Source organism: Simochromis diagramma, unplaced genomic scaffold (genome assembly GCF_900408965.1).
Source record: "Simochromis diagramma unplaced genomic scaffold, fSimDia1.1 OVJJ01000483.1, whole genome shotgun sequence".
Classification (NCBI taxonomy): Eukaryota; Metazoa; Chordata; class Actinopteri; order Cichliformes; family Cichlidae; genus Simochromis; species Simochromis diagramma.
The window spans coordinates 3,880,927-3,891,251 of record NW_024386835.1 but is presented as its reverse complement, the minus strand read 5'-3'; the positions used below and the strand labels follow the sequence as shown (position 1 = coordinate 3,891,251).

The window sequence follows — 10,325 nt, the reverse complement described above, 5'->3', positions numbered from 1 at the left end:
TAGCCACTGGTTAAATCCAACGGGCACCAGTCAGCGCATCTAGGGATTCCTCAGTGCGCAGCAGGGGGAATGCATCTTTCCTCGTCTTGTTGTTCAATTGCCGATAGTCAACACACATGCGCGGGCTGCCATCCTTTTGCTTAAAAAGCAAAATGGGAGAAGCATAGGGGCTGCTACTCTCTCTAATCACCTTAGCCCCTAGTAACTGGTTAATATGCTCTTTCACAACCTCATACTCCGAAGGGGGGATGCGCCTCTAACACTGCCGCACCGGGATATCATCTAAGAGCGGAATGTCATGGGAGATCAAGTTAGTGCAACCGAAGTCAGTGTCATGAGCAGAAAAGACCGAGCTGTATGTCTTAAGGAGAGACCTCACCTGTCCCTGTTCCTCTGCTGATCCTGCACAGTAGGAGTGGCGGTGTGAGATGCCATTGTGGCTACATTAAGGGGTATTTCTGTCACACCAGCAGGCAAACTGACCACGTGAACATCCTCCAGGGTCCCCATAACGGTCCTGGGATGAAGCAAAACTGCTGTGGTCCCTACGTTAACAACTGGTATGTATACAGTACCTCTAACCACTCGAACCAATGCAGGGGACGCTTAAGTCCAGCAGGGTTGGGTTCAAATAACACTGTGGCACCTGAATATTGCTCAGAACAGGTGGCGGCCACTATTTTCATTACACCACCCGGAATGCAACATGCTCGCTTACCTCTCGCTCTCACATGGCCAGACAAATCCCGTGGGGCTCTCGTACTAACATCATGGCACTTTTGCAGCGCATGCACAAGGGGTTTAGGGGCCAGACTAAACAATGCTTCACCATGTTGCCCAAAAAGCTCATGATAACACTTCCAAATCACATTCATCCCTAATACACCCGGAACCGTAGAAGGCCCTGCACCTGGAGGATCTTTAACGATCAACACGCCACACTGTGGAATGAACTTACCACAGAGACGTGGTTCAATAATAAAAACAGACAAATTATTATTTAAACTAGCATATAAAAACACGAGCATGAATATCAATATACAAATATTCTAAAAAAAGAATTCAGAGCCGAGGCTTACCGGTGGAGGGGCGGGGATGCCGCGCACAAAAACTCCTCAAAAAGAAAAGAAAACTCAATAATACACAAGTGCAGCACACTATCACACACTCATACTAATAAACTAAAAATGCAGGTGTGTAACACTCAAAGGATCCCACCACCAAGGCACCCCAGTCTCCTCCACATCTGAATAAAAGAAAGAAAATTATAATATATTCCAAGAAAAACTAATATGCAAACGCTGGGGTTAGCCCAACTGCAGGAACACACTGGTGATCCGCAGCTAGAAAAAGGGCCTCCTACCAGTGGTGTAACAAAAACCCAAACTACAAATCAAAACAGAGAGACAGACATACGAACTAAATAAAACCTTAAATCTGGAACAGACAGAGTCGCTGTATTACTCCAAATTGCCGTCGGCCGACTACTTTATTTTAACAATTCAGTCACTCAATGTGTAATTACCCGCTGTCCACGCCGACGTCCACTCTTAAGAGGCTGGCAGCAGCAGGGAAAAAGAACCCTCGCAAACGGAAACAGACGGTAAAAGGCAAAGCAGCAGCACTTCTGTTAGCGTAGGGTTGTCATGATTCGGCTGTGTGGCAGGCAGGAAGTGGACCCAAACGCAAGCTCACAGAGGCAGGAATGAACTCAAAACACAGCTTTATTGCTGGAGGGAAACGGCGAAACAAACTGATAAGAAACTACACTGGGAAGCAATACACTAGCACACAGAGAAACACACGGCCATGAATGAGGGAGAATGCGACACTGAACAGAGGGAGAAGCGGACATAAATACACAGAGGTTTAACGAGGGAGGTGGGAGCACACGGGGAACACAGCTGACACAGATAATTGTAACGAGACAGGGCAGGAGCAACACAACATGACGCATACTGACGGGAGACTGTCAAAGTAAAACAGGAAGTACACAGAGGCGCAGACAGGAGGAGAGAGGGAGCACGGGGAGAGCACAGACATAACGGGCTGGGGAAAACATGGAATAAAACACGAGGGGAAACGAGGGCTCACAGATACACAGAGGGGCACACAGGGGGTAAAAGTCACAAGGGGAAGTCAAATAAGGAACAAAATACAAAAATACATGAAACTAAGAATGCTGGGCCAACATGGCCCAGGATCATGACAAGGGTAGTGTAGAAAAGCCGTAGCGACCTTGCTGTAAAGCTACTGGTCGCCCACTAAAGCCAACACTTCCTGCAAATCATGAGTGCTTACTATAAAAGAGCAATAAAAGGCAGAGATTGTAACAAAACTGAGTCAAACTGAGTACTAAGTAAACAACGTCACGAATCATGAACAAAGTGGCTCATAGAAGGCTTCTACAGCTACGACCTATAAACAACATTGGTTTACCACCGAGTGAAATAATGTATGCACTGCACTGAGTAAACACATACCAGCCACCATGGAGGATTCAGGAAGGTAATCCGCGGGTCATCTCTGTAACACGAACACCACAATCAACACAAGTACTGCCAATTCAGGCTGAGGCAACAACGACATGTACACAGCTCCTACCTGCAGCACCAGGGGAAGTCAGGTGACCGAAAGGAGATAACAGGTACGCGATTCGGGGATGCTCAGATGGCCACTATTTATACTAGCGCCCCTTAATGCGCCTGACTGAAAGTGGGTTGAACCAAGACATAATATTCATCCTGCCACACTTAACCAGATACAGAGTAGTTGTCCTCCCACAGTATAAATCAGTAACAGAAGGTACGGCCTCTCTCATGACCCCAAGAGGTGTGTATGCCAGAACACTCTGGAAGGCGCACAGAGTCTTTACAGACTGCTAAGGATCGAACCTCTATCATTATGCAATCGATTATAAAACTCTAAGCATATATGAGTATATATTTCTAAGCATAAATGACAGTCCAACAATATAAACCTTGCAACCAACGTCACAGTTATTCATAGTTGTTCTGTGTTGTTAAGAAAGTCTCCCTGTGATCTGGTTACTTTGTGTCCACAGAGCACTAGTTGGTAAAGTTACAGCTTACCAAATTATGACCAAAGTCGGCGTTACATATGTGCTTATACTATTAGCTTATGTGAATGAAATCAGTTTAACATCTATGTTTTGGTCTGTGTTGCATGTTGAATAATCTGAGCCATTTTTCATTCATCTCCTTTTGTCACCAGTCACCATCATGCGGGCACGCCATCTGTTATGACAAGTGACACAGACACACGCGGGTCATCCGTACAGTCATTATGTGTAGATGTCACTGACCGAAATGAGTCCCATCCACGGTACATTACAGCAGTGGCATTAGGGTGGAGTGCTGAAGATAGAGATGCAGGCTTAGCGTCGCAACGCTGAGTCACCCACAACCTGGACGCTCGTAAACAGTGGGAGCTCCACTCTTTTTTTATTTATCAGTGTAAGTATGCTATCACTCCTCTCTACAGAAAGAAGTCATACATACTGTATTTTAGCACCATGATATTATACAGTGAACATGACTACCATCTAATAACAGCTCCACATAATTGCGTAAAGTGACACTGACGTTATCAGACTGAGTGTCAGCAGTTGTGTCATTAATTTTAAAAAGAGGAAAACGTTCGTCACTCATCTTTATAACCACGTTTTTTAAGTTTAGAGTGGGAGTTGAGGTAATTGCATACAACTATCTCAGGGGGAGGGCTGAGGCAGATGATTGGAACACATCACTAGCTCGCCTTTAGAGAGGAGACTTTAAAACAGATGTAGTTAACTTCAAATTTCTTATTCTGTCCTAACAAGCAGGCGAACGAACATGAGGGAATACGGGTGGCAAAGTTTCAAGGGTTTCATTTTCAGAAATCCTGCTGTTGTCGACCAGGTAGGACTGCATAACTGACTGACCAGACTTTCACTGGATAACTTACAGCATAATAGTTTGCAGAAATAGACTGAGGAAGAAGACACTTGCCTGTATTTAAAGATCTGTATTTTGTTTTTGATGTAACTGTCACATATTTAGAAAAAAATAATTCAGCTGATAAATTAAACCAACTTTCTAGTATATAATTACTAATAACTAATAACTATTATAATGACTGATATCTTGTGTCCTGGTGTTGATTAATTAATATTTAAATTATGTACCATACCATTGTTCTACAACAGACTCTTCTTTCTAACATCTTTATTTTTTCTGAAAGTCCTGGTGCATCCAATAATTGCTTACAAACGTCACAAGTTTTACAAGTTTACAAAAGTTTTGAACTTTTTAAATGAGCAGGATCCACGTGTGGACGATGGGGATGAGAATACTGAGCGTGGTAACTGGACCAGTAAGAAGGAGTACATTCTCTCTATGATCGGATATGCTGTTGGTCTGGGAAATATCTGGAGATTTCCGTATTTGGCATACAAGAATGGAGGGGGTAAATCAGCATTTATTTTCTAATCCATTATCCAAGATTCTATTTGAAAGCAACTATGTTTTTATAACATTTGTTTTCCTCTTTACCACCAAATCCTTCATTTTGAGCAGGTGCCTTTCTTATCCCATATTTCGTGATGTTGGTGGTGGTTGGAATTCCTCTTTTCTTCTTGGAAAGTGCCTTGGGTCAATTCTGCAGCCAAGGTCCAGTTAATGTATGGAGTGCAGTGCCATTAATACAGGGTAATTTTAAGGTTGTTTTTTTTTTAAATAAAAGAAAATGTTATGAATTAATCAACATTCCAATAAATATAAATGTGCATTTTTTAATCACTAGGTTCTCTGGATTATTATTTGCTTTTCTTAAGAACTGCTTGCATGTCACATGAATCATGAACAGTACATTTAATGAGGCTTGTGGCCAATGCAGAGCTGTGTCACTATAAATCAGCCCTAAAAAGAAGAACGCTGCAGTGTAATTAAAGAAACTGTAATAAGCAAAGTCGAGAGGACATTTTTAAATTACTACAGCAAAAAACAAAAATAGCATGCTTTTATGTATGATCAGTAAACTTAGACACACTTATTATGATTAGTTCAATCAAAAGACAGCTTTTGTCTGGTGAAGTTTCCAATAATATTTTTTTAAATTAATAGTGTCTTTTATGCCCTATCTATCCCTTCAGGTATTGGTGTTGCCATGGTTGTGGTGTCTGTAATAGTGTCTATTTATTACAACGTCATCATCGCCTACAGCCTGTACTACATGTTCGCCTCCATGCAGTGTCCTCTGCCGTGGTCCGGCTGTTCAAGCTGCGATGGCAGTAACTGCAGCACCACGCCTGAAGGTGCGTACATTATATTCTTGTATTCTTGTAAAGAGCAGCTCATTAAGTCTTCTGCTCTGTGGTATCTGCATCACCACATACACTGATTTAACATAAATTGATATCAGTCATAAAGATTATAAAGTATTTTGATGTGGTTTTAAATCTCAGTAACCTAAAATGTAAATATTCTGGAGAAATTAAAGCACCCACTACAGATCCAATCACAGGTACTTGTGTTGTGGTAAATACTGATATAAGATTTATATTTTGGACACTCACAAGTCCTCTCTCTTTTTTTAGTGTCCTGTAATGTAAGCAGTGTTTTGGTTACCAACTGGACTCAGGAAAACAGCAGCTGCTCTTCGATACAGACTTCGAGTGAGCTGTACTGGGAGTAAGACTCAAACACTCATGCACACAGGCATAAATAAAAGCACTTGTCACACTGTTTGTACAAATGCACATGTCTTCTTCTTTGCAGTAATGTGGCTCTGCAGAGGTCCAGTGGTCTTGATGAAACGGGGCCAGTAGTTTGGCACTTGGCTCTCTGTCTGCTGCTGACCTCCATAATTGTTACTGCTGCGCTCATCAAAGGCATCAAATCATCAGGCAAAGTACGTCAAAATCCTCCGTGAAGATGGACTCCTGTTCGTTTGTCTAACATACAATCCACACATCTATTTAGAATAATTTAGTTTGTGATATTAGCTGTTTAGTTTCACAAACTAACTAAAAAGTCTAATAAGCATATGATAAGTGAAGTCACTGTGGTGTTTTTTCTTACATCAGCAGGGTGTGACTCCCCCTGCTGATGACCTCATATGTATCATACACATTCTCAAGGACTTAATGCGCTCAATTGCTAGATTTAAATTATGTTCATAACGTAATTTTTTAAATTATGGTCCCATCCCACTATTTTCTTCGACTTCACCAACTCAGGTGTCATAGGACAAAAGGTGCCCTAAATGTATATATATATAGGAGAACCCCAAGAGAAACTACATAGGCATCAAGACAACAAGCGAACTCCACACGTGGATTCAAAGGCAAAGGTGCTAATTACTGCACCACCATGCTGCTCCAAATGTTTTTTCCCATTTAAAATAACAAAAAATAAATAATAAAAAGACACCACATGCTTTATATTTTCTATTGTGCAGCCACGCCTCAGGCAGCTCCACACCTTGTTTCTGTTATCCAGTTTAAAAAAACTCAGGATGGTTTTGAAACCTTTTATCAACAGTCTATAGTGCTGGTGTCCTTTTTTAGTTTTGAACGATTTTATAGTAATCTAACAAAATATTCCCTTAGTTTCATTATTAGCTGAATGTACTGAAACAGGACTGATATTCATCATCTCATCTAACTCGAAGCAACTATTAAAGTATTAAAGTGTTAAAGTATTATAAAAATTAGTAAACCAAGAACAACAAAATGACAGACTGTACTTTTCGTATGCGATGCTAAACTGTCAGTACTGAAATGCAGAGGGCCTGACAGATTTTAGAATTTAGGCTTAACAAATGTAACAAAATGCCGTCTTTTGCTTTTCCTGCAAAGTAACAAGTCTTTGTATCTCCAGGTTGTGTATTTCACTGCTACCTTCCCTTACGTGGTGATTGTGATCCTGCTGATCAGAGGTGTGACTCTAGAGGGAGCCAAAGATGGGATCGAGTTCTACATTGGTTCTCAGTCCAATCTGACCAAACTGACTGAAGTTCAGGTAGAAACTGTCACTGTTCATGTGCAAACTCTCACTGTTCATGTGCAATCCAATAAAGTCATTTGTTATCTGAGAAAAAAAAAACCTCTTAATGAGCTACAGTACAACTCTGTGTTTTAGGTGTGGAAAGATGCAGCAACTCAGACCTTCTACTCTCTCTCTATTGGCTGGGGTGGACTCATTGCTCTCGCTTCCTATAACAACTTTCACAACAACGTGTTCAAGGACTCGTTTGTTGTCACCCTTACTAATGCAGGTAGAGCCCTCTCTAACTAAATTTTAGAAAGAATGAAATTGTTTTTGCATTTCCTTTTATACATTTTCTGATTTGATCTCTTTCTAGGGACCAGTGTGCTTGCAGGCTTTGCCATATTTTCATTTTTGGGACATATGGCTCACGTCTACAAAACGCCAGTTTCAAAAGTGGTAAAGGAAGGTCAGACATACAACACCAACACACTCTTATCATTTGGTGTTAAATACTGCCATTCTGTCAGCTTTGTGCTTTCAGTTTTGCCTGTTTAAACAAAGAGTGCGACTAGGTTTCAGAAATTCATTGGATCCTTTACAAAGAGTGCAAGACTCATCTCATTGCTGAATATTGGCAGAATATTGGCAGTATTTGATACCCTGCAAACCATAATAAGCTGGATAAACCATGTTGGTTCCAGATGATGCTACCAGATGATTTTTCCCCTTTTATTTGTCTTTATGCAGGGTTTGGTCTGGCTTTCATAGCCTATCCAGATGCTCTGTCTAAGCTCCCCATCTCCCCGCTGTGGTCCATTTTGTTCTTCTTCATGCTTTTGACTGTTGGTTTGGACTCCCAGTTTGCAGGAATAGGTTAGATCTGAAGCTTCAGTTCAGTGTGATGTTTGCAGAACATTCAGCCCACTGCTGTTTGATCTACACAAACTAAAATCTCTCTTCTTGTCATTAGAGGTGATAACGACCTGCCTGCTTGACGCTTTCCCCACAGTCTTCAAATCCAAACATGTCTTATTAACTGTAACATTATGTTCTGTCCTCTACCTCCTGGGTTTACCATGTGTCACAAGGGTAAGTCTGTCTTAGCACAACTTTCTGTGGCTCTTATAAAATAGTTAACTTGCTCAGTCTCTCTGTATAAATGTATAATGTATAATGGTTTTGTGTGTTTTTCATGCATGTGTGTATCATAGGCAGGCATATACTGGGTAACCCTAATTGACCAGTTTATTGCCAGCTGGGTGCTGCTATTTTTGGTGCTTTTGGAGATTATTGCCATCTGCTACATTTACGGTAAGTACAACAATCTAAGTTTGTGCATATGAAAGGTGACTGATGGTCTTAAATTCCAGGATACTTATATTCTTCTTCCACCTTGCAGGGGGAAACCGTTTTATTAAAGACATTGAGATGATGATTGGAATGAAGACTTCCACATTTTGGCTGTGGTGGAGAGCATGTTGGTTCTTTATCACCCCCTGCATCGTAGTGGTGAGTACACAGTGCTGCCTTGTTTGCTGTACAAGAGAATTTAAAAGGCAAAAGCATTGTGTTAATTAAAAGTATCGACTTTTATTAACGTGCATAGGTGTACACAAATATCTTGTAGTTGTTTGTCTCTACCAGTAGTGAACTTTATGTTTTTTTGTGACTTTTGTCTAGTTCCTCTTGATCTCGTCTCTGGTTTACTTTGAACCCCCTAACTATGGAGGTATCCCCTACCCAGACTGGGGCATGAATTTAGGCTGGTGCATGATTGCATTTGTCCTGATGTGGATCCCTGTTGCTGCTGGGTATAAGCTGATAAAGGCAAAAGGAAACCCCTGGAAGGTGTGTACTTGTGCAGTGGATTGACTGTGAATTATTCTTGTCTTTTTCTACATTTGAAAGATTGTAGTAGTTGTTGAACTGCTTGGATCTTTTTTTTCAGTCAGTCACACAAATGATTTGTGAGTATTAAAATAAATACACAGTACTAAAATTTACGCTTCTTATATTCTGCAGCGTCTGAAGTCACTGTGCTCGCCATCTGAGGAATGGCATCCCTATTTGGACGTCCATCGAGGGGAGCGCTACTCAGAAGAACGCTGCCGCCGTAGGAACAACAGCAAAAATAAAGCAGAAGTTAATCTGAATGTAATCTCCAGTTCGTGGCTATAATGAGGCTTCTCCTGCGTTTGCTCTATGAATACCTTGTTTTGAAAGTTCTGAAAGTTAAGTCATTTTTGACCTCTGGGAAGCAGAAAGCAGCTGAAATATAAACTCACAGCAGACGGCACAGAACTTACATGTAAACTTCCTGAAACCTGAGCGCTTTTTTTGGGATGCATTTTTAATTTCTACAGTCTGTTTGGTAATCGTTGGATCAGCAATTTAAAAAAAAGAACTATGTCCTTCGACAGGCATAATGGGTTTCTTTAAGAGCACAATGCAATCAAGTCACCATTGCAAACAAAGTGTGAACACTTTACTGAGCAGAATGATGTATATACTGCATAACAGCTGAGATCTAATGTTCCCAAATGAGGATGTGGACTCTTCTTACTATCTAAACATTTCTTCTTTCTTTTTTTAGAAGAAATGTCTGGGTCTTTTCCCCTGTTTTTATGACCTATTGTACACTGTATATGTCCTGCTGCAGCTTGTGTGAGTTCATGTGTTTACAGAAAAAGAGAAGACTCAATCACACAAACAAAGTTGACATGGAGAAAAAATATATATATATATTTAATATATGTATTACTTGATAGGGCATTATTATCAGGTGATATTTTATTGGCAGTTTTATGTTTTGTTTTGGGGTTTTTTTTGTTTTTTGTTTTTTTGGTGGGGGGGGGGGTAATTTATTCTTATATTAGGAGAGATTGAGTCTGTGTCATTAACTATGCTAGTCTTTAAAGCACAGTTCCTTTTCCTGTCACTTATATGCTGATATTTAAATGTAGTAAATAAAAATGCAACTGATATTTTTTACAGAATTTGTCATATTTGATAAGTAGGAAAAGGAAACAATCAGATGTTTTTATTTCAGTCTGTTTTTGTGTTTGGTTAGTTGGTTGGTTGTTTTATGTATATACACACACATACATACATACATGTATGTGTGTGTATATATATATATATATATACAGCTGAAACTATGTATGTATATATATATATATATATATATATACACACATACATACATACATGTATATGTGTATATATGTGTGTATATATATATATATATATATATATATATATATATATATATATATATAAAAACTGGTCCTTTGCAGACAGGACTGTATTATATAATCTTGCACCCTCCTTTGA

The 10,325-nt window shown here is 40.1% G+C and overlaps 1 protein-coding gene across 1 annotated transcript; it reads left to right on the top strand.

Annotated features, from left to right (window-relative positions):
• The first annotated feature begins 3,787 nt into the window (after nucleotides 1-3,787).
• On the top strand, nucleotides 3,788-9,696 carry slc6a14 (solute carrier family 6 member 14). Its single transcript, XM_040029269.1, has 15 exons — nucleotides 3,788-3,920; nucleotides 4,323-4,467; nucleotides 4,578-4,709; nucleotides 5,153-5,314; nucleotides 5,597-5,690; nucleotides 5,778-5,910; nucleotides 6,882-7,022; nucleotides 7,143-7,278; nucleotides 7,366-7,458; nucleotides 7,740-7,865; nucleotides 7,963-8,081; nucleotides 8,204-8,303; nucleotides 8,392-8,501; nucleotides 8,673-8,840; nucleotides 9,015-9,696. The coding sequence occupies exons 1-15, from the start codon at nucleotides 3,855-3,857 to the stop codon at nucleotides 9,168-9,170; spliced, it is 1,881 nt and encodes a 626-aa protein (XP_039885203.1). The 5' UTR covers nucleotides 3,788-3,854; the 3' UTR covers nucleotides 9,171-9,696.
• The last annotated feature ends 629 nt before the right edge of the window (nucleotides 9,697-10,325 follow it).